The sequence below is a fragment of the Ochotona curzoniae genome, unplaced genomic scaffold, assembly GCF_017591425.1.
Source record: "Ochotona curzoniae isolate NIBS_2020 unplaced genomic scaffold, NIBS_Ocur_1.0 scaffold_4701, whole genome shotgun sequence".
NCBI lineage: Eukaryota > Metazoa > Chordata > Mammalia > Lagomorpha > Ochotonidae > Ochotona > Ochotona curzoniae.
This window is the reverse complement of record NW_024467122.1, coordinates 42,758,628-42,783,310: the sequence shown is the minus strand read 5'-3', so window position 1 is coordinate 42,783,310 and position 24,683 is coordinate 42,758,628. Positions and strand designations below refer to the sequence as shown.

Sequence of the window (24,683 nt, the reverse complement as noted above, 5' to 3'; positions counted from 1 at the left end):
GGAGTGAGTCAACAGATGGAAGATCTTCCTCTCTGTCTCCCCTCCTCTCTGTATATCTGACTTTCCAATAAAAATAAATCTTTAAAAACAAAAACAGTGTAGGTTTTAAACAGCAGGGAGTGGTGTCTACCCCTTTCCCTACTGTGCACACAGAAAAAAAAAAAGGAAACATCACCCCCCACCTTCCTCCATATCTCAACCCTTTGTACCCTAATCAGAAGCCACATGGGAAATCATCCCTCTCAACTACATAAACAATACTAAAAATAAAATTCTTTAAAAACACAATTATCATCTTCTCTAGCTTTCACATCCCAGTTTATTTAGATTTTAGTTTTTGACTTAATAAACTATGTCAACATCCTGATGTGATTAATTCAGAATTGGACAGATCTAATTATACAAGGGGAACATTACATATTTATTTGATATATATCGTTTTAAGAATACAGTGGACAAAACTTTTTTCTGAAATTAATTTTACAATTTAAAGGTATTAGAAGGTTTGCTAATAAACCTTTACCTGGCAATTCTGAGGGCCCAGCAAAATGTGTCTAGATGACCCACTTCAGAGGTCCACTTTTTTTTTACAAAAAAAAATTATTTATTTATTTTTATTGGAACAGCAGATTTTCAGAGAGAAGGCAAGATAGACAGGAAGATTTTCCACCCATTGATTCACTTCCCAAGTGGCCACAACGGCCAGTGCTGAGCCAATCTGAAGCCAGGAGACAGGAGGCTAGTAGCTTCTTCCAGGTCTCCCACACAGGTGCAGGGTGCCAAGGCTTTGGGTCATTCTCTATTCCTTTCCCAGGCCACAAACAGGGAGCTAGATAGGAAGTGGAGCATCCGGGATTAGAACCAGTTCCTATAAGAGATACTGGCATTTGCACAGCAAGGACTTTAGCTGCTAGGCTATCACGCTAGGCCCAGGGATCCACCTTCCAAGCAATATTTCATTTTAACTTACTTTAAATTTCTACTGTGGCCAACTTGTCATTCTGGATATTTATAGCCACAAGTAGACATTTCATTTCACCTCAGATATCTCTAACAGAAAAATGAATAAATCACTCAAATATGATTAATCTAGAAAATTGTTCTGGGGAATTATTATCCTGAAGTAAGTCTGAATTAAATGGATAACAAAAATTATTCTGCTGGTCGAACGCAGCAACACAGACCCCAACAGCACAGTAGAACTAAAGGCAAACTAGAAGTAACAGAAAAATTACTTACCTCAGAAAAGAACCCACTATATTTTGATGATGGGCTTTCTGTCTGTGAAGAACCAGAGTCACTGGAATTAATCAAATATGGTCGACTATCATGACGTAACTTTTCGGGCAGGTGGCCTGCACAAGCCAGTTCATTTTCTTTATTTGCCATGTCACAGCCCCCACTGCTAGGGGACTGTTTTTTTCTGTAACAAGGATCCGGAAAGGGATGATGAACTTTCTTTCTGCGACAGATCACTTTACGTAGTTTGTCTGGGTTTTTCACAGCTTGTCCAACTGTTCTGTAAAAAGAATTTTTAAAGTATAAAAAATTAAAATCTAAGTTTTTAAATGAAAAATTTAAACAGGCCATGTTTTGTGAATATAGTAGTCTACTAAAATTAGAATTGAAAGCAATAACTTAAAATACTAGGTTTGAAAAGGAAAAGCTATCATTTATTTAGAAGCAATACAATAAACGACACTTAAAAATACAATAAACAGAGTCAAACTAGCTAGATGCTTTAAAATGAAATGAAGCTGTAGTGTGGCACGCGAAGCCTCTGCCTGCAATGTCAGCATTCCACATGCGTGCCAGTGGGAATCCCAACTGCTCGACTCCAAAGTCTGGAGAAGCAGAAGAAGATGACCCAAGCCTTTGGGCCCTTGCACCCACTTGGGAGACCCAGATGAAGCTGCTGGCACCTGGCTTTGGAAAGGCCCAGCTGCAGCTGTGTGCCCATTTTCAGGAGTGATCTGGTAAGATCTGTCTCTCCTCTTTCCATCCAAATTCTGCCGTTCAAAATAAAATAATTCTTAAAAACAAAAAAAGTTAAAGGCCACTCTGGAAGTAAGAAAACTGTGAACACTTTCTTAACACATAATCTTTGTCTAACAAAGTGATAAACATACTGTACAAGTTTAAATAACTTTTAAAATATTTATTTTTTATTTGAAAATCAGAGTTAGAAAAGGAGAGATGAAGAGCTTTCATAGCCAGCCATGGGGTTGGCCCCACAAGTTTGAATATTTTAAAAATTATTTGACTAGGTTGAAATACATTGAATTTGAACAGAGTATAACAGAACAAGTATCAGTTCGGCTGTTCTCAAATATTTTAGTGTTAAGATGCTTTGAAAAAAAGTTATTTAGGACTCAAAAAACATTGTTTTTTGGGCCTGGTACAGTAGCCTAGTGGCTAGAGTCCTCGCCTTGCAAGCACCAGGATCCCAAATAGGTGATGGTTCTAATCCTGGCTGCCCTGCTTCCCATCCAGCTCCCTGCTTGTGGCCTGGGAAAGCAGTCGAGGACGACCCAAAGCCTTGGCACCCTGTACCTGTGTGGGAGACCCGGAAGAGGCTCCGGCTCTTGGTTTTGGATTGGCTCAGCTATGGCCATTGCAGCCACTTGGGGGATGAAATCAGCAGATGGAAGGTCTTCCTGCCTCACCTCCTCTGTGTATCTAACTTTCCAATAATAAATAAAATCTTAAAAAAAAATGTTTTTATGTGACTACCTATTGATGTTTACTGTATTAGAATAATACAAAAAAAAGTTTAAATACTTGTTAATTTGAAAGACTCAAAAAATACTATTGCCCAAAATAATCAAAACAGTAAGAAGGGTACTATTTTGTATTTTTCCAAAACTCTAATGTCTGATTTAAGAGCAAATAGCTGGATTCTCATTTCTACATGTGCACACAACCTACAGTGATATCAAATATCAAAAATCATTATGCAAGAAAGCAAAACAAAACTGAGTAATATCTTGGTATTGCCAAAAACAGTCTTGACCTCACACACTCATACCCGGCTTTCAGATACCTCTGCGTCCTTGGGTTACGCTTTTTTTTCTATAAAGATTTATTTATTTCTATCACAAAGTCAGATACACAGAAGGGAGAGAGGAAGATCTTCTGTCCAATGATTTACCCCCAAGGTAGCTACAACAGCTGGAGCTGAGCCAATCCAAAGTCAGGAGCCAGAAGCCTCTTCCAGGTCTCCCGATTGGGTGCAGGGTCCCAAGGCTTTGGGTCATTCCCTATTCCTTTCCCAGGCCACAAGCAGGGAGCTGGATGGGAAGCAGGGCAGCCAGGATTAGAACCAGCACCTTTTTGGGATCCTGGTGCTTGCAAGGCGAGGACTTTAACCGTTAGGCTACTGCACCAAGCCCCTGTTATACTTTGAGCACCAGTGGGTGTATGGAAAGTGCCTTTTTGTTTTTTGAAGATATATTTATTTTTATTGCAAAGGCAGATACATATAAAGGAAGATCTTCCATCTGATGATCCACTCCCCAAGCAGCGCAACAGCCAGAGCTTCACTGATCTAAAGCCAGGAGCCAGGTGCTTTCCCAGGTGCACCCCACATGGGTGCAGGGTCCCAAGGCTTTGAGCCATCTTCGACTGTTTTCCCAGGCCACAAGCAGGGAGCTGGATGGGAAGTGGGGCTGCTGGGATACGAACCGGCACCCATATGGGATCATGGCGCGTTGAGGGTGAGCATTTTAACCACTAGGCCACTGTGCCAGGCCCGAAAGTGCCTTTTATTTTACGCAAATCTGAGATGAATGCTCCATTCAATCACAGATGTATGATCCAGAACCTATCACTCAGCTTCTGTGACTTAGTTTTTTCATCAACTGCTGAGGACAACACATATGAAATACAGCTTTAGAAGGAAAAGTACAGCTTTTATCAGGGAAAACCTGGACAATAAATTTATTCTCCTAATAAAAGAACTTTCATTTCCCTACTATTCTCACCTTTACCCAATTTTTTATATTTGCTGCTTCCCACAAACTATCTTTTCGGTTGTATTTTACCATTTTTATTTACTTGAGAGGCAGAGAGACTCCCAGAGACGGGGAGCTCCCACTCATTGGCCAACTCCCAAATGCCCACAGCTGTCAGAGCCCCAGGTGGGCACTCATCCGGGTACAGCATGTAAGAGGCAGGCTCCGCCCGGCTCCTCAGGGTCCGCTTAGCAGGAAGCTGGGTTCAGGAGAGGAGGTGGCCAGCAGCCTGGGCTCTCCGCCTGAGGACAAGGCTGTCTCTGCTGCTAGAACAAACACTCACCCTTCACACAGACTATAAAGATGCTCTTACCTATTTATGTAAGCAGCCAACTGTTTGGGAGATTTCTTAACCTGAAAAATGAACGTAAATCATTTTAATATATTTAAGTTCTTTAGCAGAGTTATGTAAACTCTGTGACTGGTATCAACAAAACTAAAATTCAGCAAGAAGGGTTTCAGGTAAGGCTTTCTCTGTTCCAATGCTGCAGTCACAGACATCAAGTACAATGACACTGTATACAGGAATTTCTGGCAAAGCAACACATTCATTTCCCTAGTCACTTACAACCTACAAGAATGCTTAATAATTGAATGTTGACAGGGCCTAAAAGGAATTTTAGCAGTGCTAATGAGTCTTGCAATGGTTAAAAAAAGAAACAGCTCTTAAATTCCACTTAAAGTAAAATAGTCAAATACATCAAAACTGTACAGTAGCCAGAAAGATTTTAGAGCTTTGGGTATTTCAAATGGTGACATGTCACTAATCTGCTTATTTCAGGGAGAGCAGGCAGAACCATTACCCTCTCACTGTCTAGGTCAGTCAGCCATTTTGTCCTTCATCTAAAACCCATGAACATACCTCCTTCATGTTCTTATTAGTGAAATTAGAAATCCTTTTTCTAGGAAGATCAGTGGAATGATCCTCAATATTATTACAGAAGTTCCGTTTCTTAACATTGTGGTTTTCAGATGCCATAATCTCTTAAGTACCTAGACAACAAAATACAAATAATAATTAGGAAATGCAAAAGGTAAAATAACTATTTCCTTAATAGGTATATAAAAAAGCAACAATGGCTCCGTAACAGAGTTTTGTACAAAAACCAGAAAATACAATTCTCATTTATTCATTTGTAGAAACTTTAAACACAAAGAACACAGGATATTTCAGCAATGTAAGACTCTCCAGTCTCATTCTGTAGCAGCAACCAGTTACAAACAATGTGTACACACACACACACACACACACACACACACACACACACACACTTACCAAAGCAGTGTCAATCTCCCTGTTACCAACAATTATCAAATGTAAGAGTTATAAAATGGAAATTTACAAAGTAGTTTAGTATCTAGAAGCCTAAAACTCAGAACAATGGCATTTGGTGAAATACAAAGCCACTTCAAAAACTGTGGCGGTGTGGATGCTTGGCATTGCAGTTAAATTACCACTTATGCCTCCTGCACTGCACATCAAAGCGCCTGGGTTCAGGCGCCAGCTGCCGTGTGTACAGATGACTCCATGTGTACACTTGGCATCTACACGGAGGGAGATCCACACTGAGATTAGGTTCCTGGCTGCAATTCGGCTCAGTTCCGGATTTAACAGGCATTTGGGGAGTGAACCAGTGGATCATATCTCTAGCTCTATCTTTCATTTTTTTCTTTTTAGTTTTTTTTCTAGTTCTATCTTTAAAATAAAAGTAAAAAAAAAAAAATTCCTAAATTCTGTGGAAGAATCGATGCTGGTGTTTTGCTACTGCGATACCAGGTCGTGTCCCGGCTGCTCCACTTCAGATCAAGCTCCCCACAAATGGCCTGGGAAAAGCAGTGGAAGATGGTCCAATTACCTGAGTCCCTACTATTCAACTGGCATCCAGATGAAGCTCCTGGCTTCAGCCTGGCCCAGCCCTGGTTACTACGGTCATGTGGATGGTTCACTATCTCTCCTGCTATCTCTAACTTTCAAATAAACTATCTTTTAAAAACGTTTGTGAATAAATGGAATTAAATTGTTTTGATAGGTAAAAAATTGAAATCTACAAGTACTTCTCTTTTTTTTTTAAGATCTACTTATCTTCATTGCAAAGTCAGATATACAGAGAAGAGGAGACACACAGAAGATCCTCTGTCCGATGATTCACTCCTCAAAGTGACTGCAACAGCCAGTGCTGCGCTGATCTGGAGCCAGGAGCCAGGAACCTCCTCCAGGTCTCCCATACAGGTGCAGGGTCCCAAGGACCCTTGACTGCTTTCCCGGGCCACAAGCAGGGAACTGGGCTGGAAATGGACCAGTTGAACTTGAACCAGTGTCTATATGAAATGCTGGCACTGTGGGTGGAGGCTAACCTTGCACCTTAATACTGACCCCAAAACAACCTTGTACTGAAAAGCCTAAAGTGTAAACAATCCAAATGACAAGTGATGAATGAGTAAATATGGTACAGCTGCTTGGAATATCATACAGTAACAAAAAAGAATGAAATACATGTATCATCCCATTAAATTAAAGAACCCAGATACAAAATACTTACATACTATATGACTATATTTATATGAATGTACATAAAGTACAATGTATAGACAGATTAGTAGTCACCTAGGCCCAGGACAGGAGTGGGAATAACTGAATGTGGGTACAAAGTTGTTTGCTTTTTTTTTCAAAGACGTAGTTATTTTATTAGAAAGGCAGATATACAGAGAGGAGAGACAGAGAGGAAGATCTTCCATCCACTGCATCCAGGAGTTCTTCCGGGTCTCCCACATGAGCACAGGGTCCCAAGGCTTTGGGCCATCCTGTACTGCTTTCTCAGGCCACAAGCAGGGAGCTGGATGGGAAGTGGAACAGCCAGGACACGAACTGGTATCCATGTGGGATTCCAGTGCTTGCAAAGTGAGGACTTTAGCCCACTAGGCTATTGTGAAGGGCCCTAAAAGGATAATTTTTAAAATTTAAAAACAGCCAAAAAAAAAAAAAAACTGCAGGAGAACAGAAACAAAGTTGAGAAGAAACCAAAATATCAACTTTATTTATAAATATTCCATATACTTCACATAACCTAAATTTGCTTAAATAAACCACAGGGGGCCTGTGTTGTGGTGCAGCATATTAGACCACCACTAGGGACACCCACATCCAATAATCAGGGTGGTGGTTCAACCAGCCATTCCGGCTTCCCATGCAGCCCTACTGCTAAGGTGCCCAGGAAGCAGCACATAATGGCTCAAGTACTCCCACACTGAGACGCAGCGTTCCCAGCTCCCAGCTTCCAGCTTCCAGCTTCCAGCTCCAGCATCTAGCTCCTGGTCTAGCCTGGCCCTGCTTCAGCTATTGCAGCCATTTGGGGAGTGAAACAATGGATGAAATACCTCTACCTGCTTTTTAGGACAACAAATCCTACAATGTAAAAAGCAAAAAAATAAATAAGAGGCAGCACAGTGCTGCTATGAACATTTTCTTCAGAATGTAAAGAAACTGTGGCATATAGAATGTAGGGATAAATTCTCTTTACATAGTAAGTTACTTCCTATTATCCAAAAGATAAAAAGGGACCTGCTCATGTAACACATTATGGTGGCTGTCAAATCAAAGAGAACAAGCAGCTTCAAGTGTTCAAATACGTACCCTTTCTATTCATAAGAAAAACTCAAAGAAATGAAACCTGTCTGGCTTTTCCATCTGCATTACCTTATGTTACAGCTCCAGATCAAGGTCACTTGGGCTTTCTTGTTTCACAGGGCACTAATTATTTACATTCTAATAGTTATTCACTAGGTAATTTCATTCTTTTTCCTGAAAACTTAAGCAGGAAGCCTTATGCTAAGAACCCTTCTCCAGTGCTGAATATGGTTATCTTGAAGAGTGTGGCATATGAATAACCACGACTTTCCACATAAATAACTAAAGAGTTTTAAAATGTAAAGCTCGCACCTTTTCTGAACCTGGCGAGAACACGTCCCGTGTGCAGCACACACCGCTGCAGCAGCTAGGAGAGTACTGTGCTCTCCCTCATCTGTTTCCATTAATTGAATCCAATCCACTTCCAAGCACACAAGAGTCAGCATTTTCAATCCTGAATTACCAAATTTTAAAAAGATGAAAATGACCCTATTAATTTTCCTGAGGAGATGACAGAGGAACACAAGCTATCAGCAACTTCCCAACCTTCTCTCATCTCATGGGCACATATTAGGCACATCTGCTTTATAGGGCTAAAAGACAAATCATAGGCTTCCTCCATGAGGCAGATCCCCCCCCACCGCAGTCAAAAAAAAAAAAAAAAGAATAAACATGTACCCCTTTCCCTAGGGGTCTCGATGAAGGGGAAGGGAAAGAGATTTCCTTGGGACAACCCTCAGGGTCAGGAGCTCCTGCTTCTCCTGCTGAACAGCTGTCAGCCTCCGTAACTGCTATGACCTGTTAGTATTTATGTTTAAATGAAATTTACTCTACATCAAATTAAAAATAAGGTAGCAATGACAGAAGTGAGACAGCCAGGCTGACTTGAATGGGATTATTGAAATTAACTTCCCTACCGCAAACAAGCAAAACAGGTGGAAATGGCAATACACAGGGAGAATGTTACATTAAGAATCTATTTTAGCTTTTTAAAAATTAGGACTTCATCTAATCATCTCAATCTTCACCTTGAACTTGATTTAAGCCTTGCTCCACACATTTTTCCTTTAAATCTTTGATTTCATTCTCTCTTTGAACTGATTCCTCCCCTTCTGCTTTCAAACACACTCAGGTTTCCCCTATCAACTCCCATTTTCTTTCTCTGTTGCCCTTTCCTGCCAAATTTCTACAATGAGTTCCCTTTAGTCTCCCTGTTCTCTTCACCTTTCTGATCCTGCCTTCACTCTGCTCTCTCCTGTCAGCTGGAGCTATACGGGAGCCTTTATGGCCCTGATGCTCACCCACGTCAGCCACGCTCCTCCTTCATCACCATGTGGCTCTTTCATCACTCCGGAGCCTGGTCCTGATGGTTTCTGCTCACAGGACAGCATGACTGTCCTGCAGTATCTAGTTCCCTCATCTTTTTTTTTTTGGTTCCTCTAGACCCAGTTCTCTGATTTCTTCATATTTGGCTTCTTGGGCTGCCATTTCTAGGTCCAAATCAACATACTTAAGACAAGCACTTTTTTTTTTAAAGATTTATTTTTTTATTATTTTTTATTGGAAAGGCGGATATACAGAGAGGAGAGACAGAGAGGAAGATCTTCCGTCCGATGATTCACTCCCCAAGTGACTGCAACGGTCGATGCTACGCCGGTCCGAAGCCAGGAGCCTCTTCCGGGTCTCCCACGCGGGTGCAGGGTCCCAAAGCTTTGGGCTGTCCTGGACTGCTTTCCTGGGCCACAGGCAGGGAGCTGGAAGGGAACGGGAGCTGCCGGGATTAGAACCGGCGCCCACATGGGATCCCGGGAGTGCAAGGCGAGGACCTCAACCACTTGCACCACCGCGCCGGGCCCGACAAGCACTTTCAATCCCCTCAAACCAACCACTTAGCTGGTTGCTCATCTTAGCTACAACTTCCCACAACTGCCCACAATGGTGGGCATCAAATCAGTGTAACTAGAAATTTTGGAGCTATATGATTCCTCTGTCTCCTTCATTCCAATAAATCAGTCTTCTTGAACCTTCCTTCAAAATATTTTGTGGATCCATTCTGATCTTCTCATTTCGACTGTTATAACTACAGCCCCAACATTTCAAGCCTTAATTACTATAAGAATTATTTAATTTTAGCAGCCAGTACAATGATTCAACGGGCTGATCCTTCGCTCTGTTTGTGGGGGAAAACAGCAGGTGATGGCCCAAGTCCTTATGAACTCTGCACCTATGTGGGAGACCTGGAAGAAGCTCTTGGCTCCTGTTTAGATCAGCTCAGCCCTGGCCAGGAGATACAATTAAAAATTATGCTTGCGGACCTGGCACAGTGGCCTAGTGCCTAAAGTCCTTGCCTTGAAAGCGCCAGGATCCCATATGGGCGCCGGTCCTAATTCCCGCAGCCCTGCTTCCCAATCAGCTCCCTGCTTGTGGCCCGGGAAAGCAGTCAAGGACAGCCCAAAGCTTTGGGACCCTGCACCCATATGGGAGACCCGGAAGAGGCTCCTGGCTTCTGATTGGCTCAGCTCCAGCCATTGTGGCTGCCTGGGGAGTGAATCATCGGACGGAAGATCTTTCTCTCTGTCTCTCTTCTCTGTATATCTGCCTTTCCAATAAAAATAAAAACAAATCTTCAAAAAAAGAGATTAAAAAAAATCATGCTTAGATTTCAACCTCAGGGCTTGGGTGAAGGGAGCTTCCAGCAGCATAGTGGCTGCTGAGGGTACCTGAGCCAGGCTGGACTCAATGCTTGAGGCCCTAGCCCCAGGCACCGCTGCCAAGCCCAAGAGTTTTCTCCCTTCACATAAGTACACTGTAAAGGGATCTCTCGGGACCTCGGGTCAGTCCCTGGCTCTACCAGCCGCCACCATCTTTGCGGGAGGGACTAAGGGGAGTTCGACCTCGGGGCTTGGGTGGAAGGAGCTTCCAGCAGCATGGCGGCTGCTATGGAAACCTGAACCAGGTTGGACTCATTGCTTTGGACCCTAGCCCAAGCCACTGCTGCCAAGTGGTGAGTAAGTCCTAGACTTGCCTAGCCCTCACAGTTTTCTCCCTTCATGGTAGGTACACTGTGAAAGGGTCTATTGGGAGCTCCAGTTGGTCCCTGGTTCCACTCACTACTGCCATCTTGGACTTGCAAGCAGCCATAGCACCTACTAGTGCCAGTCTCCATCTGTTGGCCACCCAGCAGTGAGCTCTTAAATTTGGGGGGATGGAATTACTGCCTAGGGATATCCATGGATAAGGCCCCTGTGCATGCAGATGAGGAATGAATCTTGAGGGACTAACAATTACAGGGCCACTGTATTTGCAGGTAAGTGGGGGAACTGAGAACTGGTGGTTTGGAGGGAAGAAACCAGATCTGTGTGGGTCAGACTGATAAACCAGCCCACATGGTAGTCCTAAGTACAGCTTGTTAGCATGAAACATTGCTGACTACCACACGTCAGCCCACGCAAAAGCTAGGGCTGCAGACCTGTCTAGTAGGGCTAGATCGCAGTATTTGACTGCATGTTAAATCAGGGGATGGGTTACATTAGACTGTCTAGATCTGTGCCATGACACCAATTAGCAAGTAAGAGAACCAGGTCCAGGGATAGAATCTGTGGAGAATATGTGGGCCCAACCCTGTGGGGAAAAAAAGTCCTGCTGGTTAGCTCCAGAGTTGGGGTGATAATGGGCTGAGCTAGGTGTGATCATGGAACCTACAATCACTGACAGGTACTGAGGCCAAATATAACCTGGGCAGCTCTAGGCTGTACCACCTGCACGTGCATCCTAAAACAGGGAGTGGGGCAGGTGGGGTTGTAATATTCACCAGCTTATACAAAGGCCAAGGTGGAGGGGCAGGCTATGCTGGGCAAGGGCCTAAAACTCACTGGCATGCATGAGATATGGTTCTGGGAGTGGGCGAAATGGGAGAACCTGGGGAACTCCCCTAGTGGGTCATAGTTCCCACTGGTGACCACAGAATCCAGGTCAGGCAAGCTGGGCAGGATAGCTCCAACTGTTGGCTAATGTGTACATTGGTTCTGGAAGAGGGTGGCCTGGGCAGATCCAAGCAAACTTCAGCTCACTAGTAAGTGCAGAAATCAGGCTGGAGTGTAGTTAATGCCAGGCTAGGCTGCCACAGCTAGCGGTCTACATGTGCAGGAGAAAGGGCAGACTGAGCACAGCCAGGTTCCAGCACCCACCAGCGAGACTTGGAACCAGAGGCAGGCCAGCTCAGGCCAGGCTGCAGCACCCAAGGCAAAGGCCAAGTCAGGTGAGGGACTGCATCAAGCTGCATCAGAGCAACCAATGGCATGCACAGGATCTATGGCTGGAAAGAGGCCTGGTTGGGGAACTAAGGGGGCGCCCTGCCTGGGTTGTGGTTCCCACTATTGAGTATGGGGGGCCGGAGTGGTGGCTGCTTTCTGATCTGGATATGGCTGCAGTGTCCCTTGGCGCAAGTGTGAACTGGGTATGGGGTGTGTCAGACTGGGCTAGGCTTCAGCACCCACTGGTACATGTGAGAGAAAGAGTAGATTTAGGACAGGCTAAGCTAGATCTTTGCCCCTGCTGAGACAGGTGTGAGCTGTGTCTAGTTGTAAATCAGTAAAAACTGGAATGGGTGAAGGCTGGTCAGGAAAGGCCACTATTCCTGCTAGGAGAGGAGGTGGACTAAGTAGGACTGGCCCATGGACCCACCAGTGTGCGCAAGATCTGGCATTGGGAGAGGTTCTTCTGGAGGAGCTTGGGAAACTCCTCTGTTGGGATATAGCTGATAAGGAGCAGCCCAGACCAGGCCAGGTAATGGTACCCACCAACATAGATTTGGTGTAGGTCGGGGGAGAACCAGGCAGGGCCAGTTCATATCACCCGCTGGTGAACCCGAGCACCAGAATAAAGTGTGGGTCAGGCCGGGTCAGGCCACAACATAGGCCAGTTCACATGAGGGCCGGGACTGGGTGCTGGCTGGGCTGGGCTCGAATGTAGCCCCCACCAGTTTGAGCTGGAATTGGAGGTGTGTTGGGCCCGGCCAGACTAGAGCACCTACTGGCAAATGCCGAGGTGAAGCAAGCCATACCAGAATGGGTCGCAGCACAACCAGCACATATGAGCCCAAGGGGGGAGGGGCAAACCCAGTAAAGGTGCTGCGTGGGGCTACCCCACTGGACTACTACTCCCACTGGAGAGTGTGAGTTGGGATGAGGGCATACAAGTCTGTGCAGGGCTACAACACCCGTTGGCCTCATGTAAGCTGGATCAATGAGAAACCATGCTGGGTTGACTGTTCTTATTGGTGCATGCATAAGCCAGAGTGGGTGTGGGTTATTTGGTCTTTCCTGTAGCATCAGCTGGCAGATGCTGACACGGAGGGGCAAATTCTGTCGAGCTAAACTACAGAACCACCAGGATAGAACATGATCCAGGGGTGGGAGTAGGTCCAGTAGGCAAGTAGTGGCACCTCCTTCTTTAGTTGCCAGTGAAGGAAGCAGGAGACCCAGGACTGGGGCAGTCACAGCTAAACAGAGTGGCACCCACCACCACATGCGTGGGCTGGATAGTGGGCTGGTGGGATTGAACTAGGCTTCAATACCCATTGACATGTATGAGAGCTAAATGTGATACGGGACAGACTGGACCAGTCTTCTGTACATACTGGCAGGCACGGTAACCAATGCAGGGGGCTGGCCTGGTGGGAGTTATCGTGGGCCGCTCTGACTAGGTTGCAGCTCCCACTGGCGTATGTGAGGGTCAAGTGTGTGGTGGGCAGGATCACACTGGGCTCCAACATGCATTCGGTTGTGTAGAATACAGGGCTGGAAATAGAACTAACTCGGCAACTGCAATCCCTAGGATATACCGATTGTGCCAGACCCTGGATTATACCAGACCCAAGAATCAGGTCTGGAATCACCTCAGATGGAGTTTCTATGGGAATCCCCTCAACTGAATTGCTGGATTCTGAAGAGAATTGCAGGTTCCATGGTCTGACCGTGGAGTATATGTGTCAAAGCTAAGCCTCCTCAGTTGCTCAGATGGAGCAGTGGACAGCATATCCAGATGTATATGGAGGATGTGGCAGTTCATTGGAGTCTGCAGAGGACAGAACAAATTGATCAACTACCCCAGCCAAGTGCTGGCAATCAATATCTGGGCAAACAGAGACTCTAAGGTGGACTATGTCAACCAGTGGATTCTGGAAAGATTTTATCCTGCTTGAAGTGGCGAGAACAGCAATAATTCAGAACAGTTGAACTACTGAAACTTCTTGAGCAGGACTCTCAGAGCAAACCCCACATTGGGGATCCTGAGGTGGTGCCGGGTGGCTGTCCTCCATCCCAGGGTGCAGAGGTGTTTGGGAGGCTGGGTGTGGCTTCTCTGCTTCCCTCTTCCCCCAGATACAGGAAGGAAAAATGTGTAGATAATGATCTCACCCACCTTCCTGTAGCCCTTGACCCTTAACACCCTAATCAACTATGATTAAAAATAAATATAATTTTAAATTATTATTTAAAACAAAAAAATCATGCTAATAGGCATAAGCCATTTTTATCCCAAAAATATTATCTAAGGGCTGTCTTGGTATCTCAATGGCTAAATCCTCATCCTGCAAGCACTAAAAACCCATATGGGTGTCAATTCATGTCCCAGCTGATCCACTCCCCATCCAGTAACCTGCCTATGGTCTGGGAAAGCAGAGGAATATAGTCCAAAACCTTGGAACTCTGCTCCTGCATGCGAGATCCAGAAGAAGCTCCTGGATTCAGATCAACACAGCTCTGGTCCTCGGGGCCTTTTGGGGAGTGAACCAGCAGATTGACGATCCTTCTTTCTCTCCTCTCTGTAAATCTACTTTTCCAATAAAAATAAAATAAACCTTAAAAGAAAAATATCATTTGTTCACTAATAACAAATGAACTACTGCTATACACAACAAGACTCAAGAAATTACACCAAGTAAAAGAAACCAGACTCAAAAGCCTATGTGCCACTTCATGTATCTTTCTATATGTATGTATAAATAAAATTATTAAATGTCTACATGCTATATAATCTTATTTTTATGACACTCTAGAAATAGCCAAGAAGCCTGTGCTGTGACACAGCCAGCTAAACCTCCGCCTGTGGCCCTGGCATCCCACGTGGTGTAGGCCTGAGTCCCAGCCACTCTGCTGCTGATCTGATCCAGTTCCCTCCTAACGTATCTGGGAAGCAGTGGAGGGCGGCTCAAGGCCTTGGGCTCCTGGACTCACGTGGGAGATTCATAAGAAGGTGCCCGCTTCCAGCTTCGGAGCTGCCCAGTTCTTCTGTCTCTAACTGTAACCATGCCTTTCAAATTAGGACAAAAGAAAAAAAAGGAAGGAAGGAAAGGATCAGTGGATACCACAGTATGAGGGAAAAAGGAAGAAATTTACTACAAAGGGAAAAAGGATAACTTTTTGGAAGAGAGACATGCTCTGTATCTTGATCTTTGAGATCAGAAGCACAGAACAGCTGGAATATGAACTGACATTCTAATATGGGATGCGGACAAGCACAATGCCTACCTAAATTCCTATTTTGAATGGTTATATTTGCTAAATTGGAAACTAAATAAACGTGGTAAATGTGGCAGACACAGACAAATTCAGCCACTTACCAACGGAGGTAGAGAATGAGCACACAGGTTTTTTCATTGTTGAAAATTTGACAGGTAATAATATACTTTGGCTTATTTTTAAGACAATTCAAGTGAAGCTGCACTTTTCTTATATGATTGAACTATAAAACTTATTTAGTATGGTGCAGCAAGAAACTATGAATCCTGAAGTCAGACTTCTGGATTTGTGTATGTTTTTCAGCAGTTATAATTTGCTTTGTTAAAATATGAAAGAGAAGCCAGCAGTTCAAACAAAGCTGTCTACAGTCATTTTACAGACACTAACAGTTCATAGTTCAAGACCCACCCAATGATTCTCATTAAACTTTCAGCAATATACAAAGCCAGCATCCCATACGGGTGCCAGTTTGGGTCCCAGCTGCTCCATTTCCCATTCAGCTCTGTGCCTGTGGCCTTGGAAAGCAGAGATAATAAAGGGCACAATTCTTTGAATTACCCCTACACCCATGTGGCAGACGTAGAGGAAGCTCCAGGCTCCCAGTTTGAGATTAGCTCAGCCCTGGCTAAGCCCTGCTTCATTTGGGAGTGAACCAGTAGATGAAGATCTCTTTGTATCCTTCCTCTCTGCAAAATCTGCCTTTCAAATAAAAACCCTTTTAAAAATTTATTTTCATATGATCTGGCATGGTTGCCTACCAGCTAAAATCCTTGCCTTGTACAAGTCAGGATCCCATATGAGTGCTGGTTCAAATCCTGGCAGCCCCACTTCCCCTCCAGCTCCCTGCTTGTGGCCTGGGAAAGCAGTCGAGGACAGCCCAAAGCCTTGGGACCCTGCACCCGCGTGGGAGACCTGGAAGAGGCTCCTGACTGGTTTCTTGGCTTCAGATCAGCACAGCACCAGCCATTGGGGCTGCTTGGGGAGTAACTCATCAGACCGAAGATCTTCCTCTCTGTCTCTCCTTTTCTATGTATATCTGCCTTTGCAATAAAAAAAAAAAATCTTTTTTAAAAATTTACTTTCATAACTACTACTAAAGTTTTCAAAACACACACAGATCTCTACGATTCAGTTCAAAGCTGGTAAAACTTACCTGACGAATAAGAACTGAAAAAACAAAAACAAAACAGTTTAAGGTCAAACCGTAATAAAAAAAAATTACGATTCACTAAACCTTACATTCCTTTCCTAAGTCCATTTGGTAAAGTGGCAGGGGTGGGAGGCTGGAGGCAGCTCAGAGTCCCAATGAAGACTTGTACTCAGAAAGTATTTCATTATGTTTTTTATATACTGCAACAGCAAGAACAAATTCATTTCATTTATTTACCTTTGTATAGTGATTTCTAATCCCTGCTAGAGTGTTATCTGAGTAAAGCTCAACATCTGGAAAGCATCTGTACATCAGACAGAGCATGGGTCAGCGTAAGGAGGTAACAACAAAGAATAAAGAGAAAGATGGACATAAATACAAGGGTGCCTCCACACACTGTCCAACAAAACCAATGCTCTCGCGGGTCACCTGGATGTTTCTATATACTTGCTTTCCACTATTAAGGAATAGATTTACCAAGGTACCAGAGCCTTTCATGTTCAAATCATGAAATTATGCCCTCTCATCACATTCAGAAACACGCACAAATCCCATCCCCTGGCTTAACCGCCACGGTGGCTCACTATGTGCAAAATGCTGACCCACGGAGCGATGATTCACCACCCTGTCCCCGAGGCCGACTTGACAAGTCATGTCAAACATGAGAAGGCACCACGCACGAAAATAAAGATAGGCTTGTAGAGAATCAGTGGGTACTATATAATGACACAGCATTTCAATGAATTTAGATCAAACAGACTTCTCTTTTATGAATGAATCATCCTGACATAAAAATTACAAAATAGATGCTAAGTAAGAATTACCAATTCTTTTTCAGTTTCTTTTTTTTTTTTTCTGATACAGTTCATATGCTCTGGGATTTCTTCCCCCACTCTTTTTAAGACTCAAGTTGATCGAATATCCATTAAGTTGCTGGGAGTAATATTAGGAAAATGAAGTTAGTTAAGAAAATTTGGAAGACTAAATGGTTGTTTTCATCATATTTTTTAGTCATTTTGAACTTAAAGAACTTAGTTTTTACTTGGCTTCAACTTACAGTAGAAAATGGGGGGGTGGAGGCTGGGCAGGTAAGATACCGAACATGCTACACTTGGGAAAAAAGGATGAGTGATTCCTCACATTCACTGAGAATCTTTACAAGGCTACACAAGAAATGTGACAAAGGTCTGGAGAGACGGTGTGCAGTACAGGTAAGAATGGTATTTTTCCTACTTGGGCCTTTCAAATTTGTTATCAAGTCTTTCAAGCATATTAAAATGTCCTAATTTAAACATCCATACAAACATCTAAACCTTTGGAAAACTGATAGGTTTCTCACACCTTCAAGCTGATGACAATTATCACAGCATGTCTCGGTGAGCCTGCCCATACTCAGCTCTGAAGTCACCTTCCCAAACGAGCCCCTCATGAATAACTACCTTCTTCTAATCATTCTCTACGCATCCTGAACTGGTCAGGAAATCACGTGATGTGCTTTTTGTCCACGGCCTGTCACTGGACAGTGAACTCCAGCCTCCTGCCAACGTGCCTGGGGAGGCCCTGCAGCACCGCCCGCTCCTGTCCTACGGCGTCTGGCCTCAGCCTGGCTCAGCCCTGGCACTACAGTCACTTGGTGAGGGACCCAGAAGATGAAAAATCTCTCCCCCTCCCTCCCTAACTCTGCCTTTAAAATGACTATTTAAAATATTGATTTTGGTGATACCTTCTGCCATCACCTTTTGCCTGTGTCACAGTAAGCAGCAACAGGTTAGAAAGCTGAGACTTCATCTGTCCACATTCCTGAACACAGAAAACTTGCTTGTTCTGCAAGGTGAGAATAAACCTTTGTTCTTTGAATACACTAAGATATGGGGCTATTTATTAAGCAAAAAATAACCTTGTCCACCCAGATTGAAAGTCATCAAGCACTGGTGTGGGAACAGAATGATTCATTTCCACCAAGTGATTATTTGTGATGCAATTTTTAAAAATGGTTTATTTATTTCTTTTGAAAGGCAGGCAAAAAAGCCCCAGATCTCCATCTGCTGATTTGCTCCCCCAAAATGCTTACAACAATCAGGGCTATGGGCAGGCTGAAGCCCAGAGCCTGGAACTCTATCGAGGTCTCCCACCCAGGTGATGGTGAGCGACCAAGCACTTGAGCCATCACCTCCTGCTCCTGCAGGCTCCAAAGCAGGAAGCTGGAAATGGAGAATGCGGTCTCAAACCCAAGCACTCTGACTCGGGCAGTGGGCATCGCAAGCAACCTCTAGACAGCTGTGCCAAATGACTGCGTCTGTGGAGGAATTTTCTGATGAAAAACCACACTTAATTATTCATATGGTAGCCGTAAAAACAGGATGATCGAAAGAAAATGGCCAAAATACTAGTTTCCCATTGTTCTGTCACAAATCACCACAGATGAAGGGTCAAATTTCAATCAATATTTGATTTATTGTTTTCTACAAGAGTAAAAACATAATATCAAATTTGATACTAAGTAGTATGGGAAATGGATAGGGCACAGCTTTTTTAAATAAAAGGACAACAAAAGTATAACTGGCACTAAAGGAATACAAAGTAGTGGATAACACTTTGCCAATGGCAGGCACAGCAAGGCAATAACTGCTTAGCAGTTCTGCAAGGCAGCAAAGTGGGTAACATGCTTTACTACCACTACCACGAGAAGTGGCTAGGTTACACATGAACTGGTTTGTTTTGAGTTCCTTGAGTTACTCCCATTTCAAACACCAGGGAAACCAAGGCAGACGCAACAGTGGTCCTGTCCTCCTCAAGTTTATATTCTAGTGCACTTCAGTTCCAGTTAAAATCCTTCCCCCGATCTTTTAAAAAGGCCTTTAGAAGGAATACACCAATTCATATTAAGATGCAAAAAAACTCTCTCCTCCTGACAGATCTCTCCTTGAGGAATAATCCGTTGGAAAGGACCTTGCTGACATTAATCAGAAGATAAGGGTAAGTGAGCCACGTGGTTACTGATGTGACTGCTGAGCTTAGGGCTGTGACTTCTAGTCTATGTTTGAAAAACCAAAAGTAGCCCTATCATCTCTTAAGGTGGAGATCCATAATTAATCTAAGTCTTCATTAAATTTTAATAGAAAAAGACGAAGCTTTTTAAAAAAAAGATTTATTTATTTTTTTTGGAAAGGCAGATATACAGAGAGGAGAGACAGAGGAAGATCTTCTGTCAAAGGGTTCACTCCCTAAGCGCCGCAATGGTTGGAGCTGAGCCCATCCGAAGCCAGGAGCCTCCTCCAGGTCTTCCACACGGGTGTAAGGTCCCAAAGTCTTGGGCCATCTTTGACTGCTAGGCCACAGGCAGGAGCTGGGTGGGAAGTGGGGCTGCCGGGATTAGAACCGGCGTCCATACGCGATACTGGTGCGTTCAAGACAAGGACCTTAACCGTTACGCTATCGCACCAGGCCCAAGAAGAAGCTTTTTAATAAACTTTTCTAAAAGGGAAGGGGTGGTCATGCTGAGAATGGAAATTCAGCTTAGCAAATAAATAAATCAGTAAAAATAAGTTTCAGTAAATAAATACAAAAAAATTTTTTTTTAGGAATTTGAGGAAGAGTGCAAGCCCACAGACATATCATTAACATTTCAGCACTTAGGACCAGTGTCACAGCCTTATAGGCTAAGACTCCACCTGCAGCACCAGCATCCCAAATGGGTGCTGCTTCGCTTTCTGGCTGCTCCACTTCCCACCCAGCTCCCTGTCTGTGGCCTGTTCCGGCACAGGAGGATCGCCCAAATTCCTGGGCCCCTGCACCCATGTGGGAGACCCAGAAGTTCCTAGCTCCTGGCTTTGGATCAGCTCAGCTCCAGCTGTTATGGTCATTTGGAGAGTGAACCAGTGGACGGAATATCTTCCTTTTCCTCCCCTCTTTATAAATCTTTCTTTCCAATAAAAATAAATAAAATATTTTAAAAAGATTTTATTTATTTGAAAGACACAGCAGGAGGGAGAGAGAGATTCGACCCAGTGGTTCACTTGCCCAAATGGCCACTATGACCAGGGCCCAGGAGCTTCTCCTGGGTCTCCCTAGTAGGTGGCAGGGTCCAGTGCTCTGGTCATCTTCAAGGTCTTTCCAGACCATTCGCAGGGAGACAGACTGGAAGCTGAAACACTGGAACCCAGCACTGTAGACAGTGGTTTTGCCAGCTATGACAACACCAGCCCACAGTCCCAGTTTCCTCCGGGAAGCAGTTATCAATACACAGGCTTGAATGGGACGGCTGCACTGTTCTTTCTACTTGAGGGGTTTTAGAAGTGATTTTTATTTTTGTTTTCCCTATACTTTCTCAATTTTCTACAATACACATATATCACTTTTAAATCTAACACAAAAACCATAAGCTATTAAAGGGGCAGGCTTTGTGGCCCAGCAGTAAAGCTGCCCCTGGGGCTGCCATGTTCCACATTCACGTGCTTGGATTGTGATCTGCTTCTGATGCAGATTCCGGCTAATGCGCCGGGACACAGCAGAGGACAGGTCCAGGATCTGGATCCCAGACACGTGGGGGACATGGACACGGAGGGCAGGGCTCCTGGCTGTGGGCTGGCCCAGCCCCACCCAGCTGCTGCATGCATTTGGGGTGTGAGCCAGCAGATGGAAGACAGGGCTTTCTTTCTCTCTCTTTTTTTTTGTACTTCTCTTTTTCTCCTCCATTCTGCTCTCAAATAAAGAAAAATCAATCAGTTGTTTTACTTTAAAAAAGGACAAAATGTTATTGAAGTGACTCTCGTTACCACTACTTGTGCACCACCATTCTCTCCTCCCACTCCCACTGCCTCTCCAGTCCCAGATTCTAACAAAGGCCTCCTTCTTGAGGTCTCTGCCAGCTCCTCCCCAACTAATGCCCCTAGAATCCATAATTCACACTCATCTACCCACGTGCAAGCAGAGACTAGCTGCACAGCTGAGCTCAAGTCAGAACTTCTCAACCCCAGCTCCAACGAGGGGGGGCCGTCCACTTGTGGAAGGGTTATCAGTCCCCTGCCCTCCGTCTAGCAGATGCCAGCAGCAGCCCTCACCCACAGTGTGACACTGGGGATTCACCCAGGGGGTGGAAATGTAGCTAGCTGAAAACTCAAAAGTTTTTAAATTTCCAAAAGTGTATTCTGTACTGGGCTTATGGTCACATAAATCAAGCCTAAAGCTCTCGTGTCTTACACAACAATCCTCACAGTTCTGCCCGCATAACCTGACTCAACCGGAGCCTCAAGTAGGTCAGACCTAAGGATCCCTAGAAAGGTCATCTTCACTCCCAAGCCTGCACACACTGCTCCCTCACGACAATTCACATCCACATTTCCATTCTGTGTCCTAGGTAAATCCTCCAGATTGTGAGCTCTCTGCAGCTGCCCTCGGTGCAGGTCAGCCTGTGTTCACTGCTCTAATGGAGAGCATCACAACACACACACACACACACACACGCTGACCTAACATGTAAAGCCGTTCATTGCCTGCGTCGCTGGCATTCCATATGGGCACCAGTTACTGCCTTGGTTGCTCCAGTTGCAGTCCAGCTCCCTGTTAATGGCCTGGGTAGAGCAACAGAAGATGGCCCAAGTGCTTGGGCCCCTGCCACCCATGTGGAGTCCCAGAAGCAGCTGCTGGCTCCTGTCTTCAGCCTGGCCCAGCACTGGTTATTGAGGCCATCTGTGGAGTGTAAGAGCAGATGGAAGCCCTCTGTCTCTTCATCTTTCAAATAAAGTTCTAAGTGTTTACTGAAGAGTCAGAGATGTTACTCAAGGGCACTAATCCACTGTTCATTCCCCAGCAGCCAGCAATAGCCAGGGACTGAGGACCGGCCAAAGTCAGCAACCAGGAACTTCACACAGGTCTTCCTCAGAGGGGTCAGAGATACAATCACCGCCTGCTGCCTCCCAGGGTTTGCAGCAGCAGGAAGCTGCAGTCAGGAGCCCGAGCTGTGAAGCAAGCCTAGGCTCTCAACACTTTATGGGTGAGACCTGCAGCTGTGGCTCAGCACGCTAATCCTCCACCTTCAAGCACCAGCATCCCATAACGGTACCAGCTGTGTCCAGGCTGCTCCCTGCTTGTGGCCTGGAAGGGCAGTGGAGGACGGCTCCTGGCTCCAGACTGGCTCAGCTCCTGCTGTTGCAGCCACTTTGGGAGTGAACCAGTGGATGGAAGATCTTTCTCTCTCTCCTTCTCTCTGTAAATCTGCCTTTCCCATAAAAATACACAAATAAGCAGAGTTTTTGGATGTCTTAATCACTAAGCAAATTAACTCCTTAACTGTTCATTTCTTATGAAGTAATTTTTGAATCTTTATTTCTTGTCATGGGGTTAGTAGCTGAATATAATCTTGCCAAGAACAGAATAATGACTCAATAAGTGTGAAGAATCAAATACTAATGTATAACGGCTTATTTAAACAAGCAAAGATAAGTTTCTATTCTTTGTATTTATAGGAAATAACATAGTAGTTAACATCGAAAACACACAAGCCTTATATTTTCCACTTCAAATATTCTATGGGGTTTTCACTCAGGCACAAACGGAAGTATGGTCAGCAAGAAAGAACGCAACTGGATAGTGAATGAGTGCCGGTGTATGCAAGCTAGGGCTCACACACATATCTACAAACGGAGTAAACCAAAGCATTTTGTAAGCCAAAAAAGCACCACAAATGAAGAACGCAGCAGGCCAGTGTAAAGTTTGGAGTCCGCCTACCTGGTTTCCAATTATAGCTATACAGGGATCTTCCAAAGTTAATGAAAAACGTGTAGTATGACAACAAACAAAAAAACAAAAAAAACTACGCATGGTTTAAAACAAAACTGAACCAACATAAACACATCTTAACTACTTTCCACAAACTTTTCGAAATACTTTATGTTTAACCCCAAACAAGTTATTTAGTTATGTCACCTGTTTCCTCGTTGTCAAAACGTCACCACCGTATCTATCCCAAGCTCCCCAACACCACTCGGCGCACCAGTCCACAATAAATCCCCATTATTATCACCGCCAAAGCCACAACGTCTACAATTCTGACGCGAGAAGAAAATCAAGAAGCCACTTCCCACACTAAGATATCAGGGGGATTCGCTCCTTACAGTTTGTTTGTTTTTTTTTTTTTTAAGTTAAACTGGTGAAAGAACGAATTTCTCTGACAATTACTTTTTAACGTGCCAAGGTTCTAACACTGACATCCCTGTTTTAAAGGAACTCTGTAAGATACCGAAGGGGAGAAAAAAAGTATCTCCAAATGTAACCCAACTTAAAGGGTAGTTAAAAAACAAAACAAAACGAAACCCCCTGGGTTCTGTTACAGAGCAACTTTTCAGAAAACACAAGCACGTTTTCAAGCCCAAATCGCCAACTCCGGCACAGCTATGCCAAGCTTTTGTGTCGCAAGACAAAAGCTCAGCTGTCAGGAAACCGAGGAGCCATCGGAAAAGGAGGAAATGCCGCGGCGGGGCCTGGGCGGCTCTCGGAAAACCCGTCCTCCATCCCGTCCGGGCCTCTGCCCAGCCCGCACATGCAGGCTCCACCCCGAGAGGAGCCGGCAGGTGACAGCGGGGCCCGCTCCGAGGGTCCACCCGGCCGGCCCCGAGGGTCCACCCCGGCCCCTGGCCCGCCCCGAGGGTCCACCCCGGCCCCGGGCCCGCCCCGAGGGTCCACCCCGGCTGCCCAGCAGCCCACCCCGGCCTCGAGCCCCACCCCGGCCCCGAGCCCACCCACCCCGAGGGTCCACCCGGCCCACCCCGAGGGTCCACCCGGCCCCCCGGCCCCCCGGCAGCCCACCCCGGCCTCGAGCCCCACCCCGGCCCCGCTCTGGAGGTCCAGCCCGGCCCACCCCGGCCCCGGGCGGCCCCACCGGGCCTCGAGCCCCACCCCGGCGCCGCCAGGCCGGGCTGCACAGGCCCTGGAAGGCCCGGCCAGCCCTCACCTCCGCCTCATGGTATCCCGGCGCAGAGCGACGCGCGCCCGGTCGCCGACGGTGTCGCTCGGAGTCCCTCGGCGTCCTGGCCGGGCCTCACTCACAGCCATTCAAACGCCGCCGTGCGCGCGGCCCGCCGGGATAGCTCCCCTTGGGGCGTCGCGCAGGTCCGCCCACGCTGGCTCCGCCCCTCTCGCGGGTCACGGAGCACAGGCGTGAGGGGGACGAGGCCGAAAGCCCACAGCGCACCCTGGTGGCTGCACAGGAGAACGCTAGGGCGCGGCTGAATGCTGTTTCAATGGCAACAGGAGCTGATCCCAGCGGACCAAGGGGCGTCTAACAGATGCTTCCTGAGAGTGAATGCGGTCAAGTAGGCGTGTCTTCCTCAACAATACAAAAATTCAGTATGTATGGGTGCAGTCACTTTCTCTCAAGC

At 45.4% G+C, this 24,683-nt stretch overlaps 2 protein-coding genes across 2 annotated transcripts in view; one reads left to right on the top strand and one right to left on the bottom strand.

The window, feature by feature from the left end:
• KATNBL1 (katanin regulatory subunit B1 like 1) overlaps positions 1-24,433 on the bottom strand; it is a 34,067-nt gene extending 9,634 nt beyond the window's left edge. Inside the window, exons 1-4 of the mRNA XM_040969093.1 lie at positions 24,257-24,433; positions 4,876-5,006; positions 4,327-4,367; positions 1,240-1,519 (exon numbers count right to left, since the gene is read on the bottom strand). Coding sequence (XP_040825027.1) covers positions 1,240-1,519; positions 4,327-4,367; positions 4,876-4,992 — 438 coding nt within the window. The 5' untranslated portion in view covers positions 4,993-5,006; positions 24,257-24,433. The remainder of the gene's footprint in view (positions 1-1,239; positions 1,520-4,326; positions 4,368-4,875; positions 5,007-24,256) is intronic.
• On the top strand, positions 22,867-24,466 carry LOC121148377 (basic proline-rich protein-like). The gene is made up of 2 exons (XM_040968436.1): positions 22,867-22,968; positions 23,639-24,466. Exons 1-2 carry the CDS (start codon positions 22,867-22,869, stop codon positions 24,464-24,466), a joined length of 930 nt encoding a protein of 309 aa, XP_040824370.1.
• The last annotated feature ends 217 nt before the right edge of the window (positions 24,467-24,683 follow it).

What these genes read in the sequence shown, in the direction of transcription:
- LOC121148377 (XM_040968436.1), top strand. Translation starts at nt 22,867, where the DNA reads ATGGTCAGCAAGAAAGAACGCAACTGGATAGTGAATGAGTGCCGGTGT. An exon ending in GGAGTAAACCAAAGCATTTT is followed by an intron (nt 22,969 to 23,638) that starts GTAAGCCAAAAA and finishes GTTCTGTTACAG; the next exon opens with AGCAACTTTTCAGAAAACAC.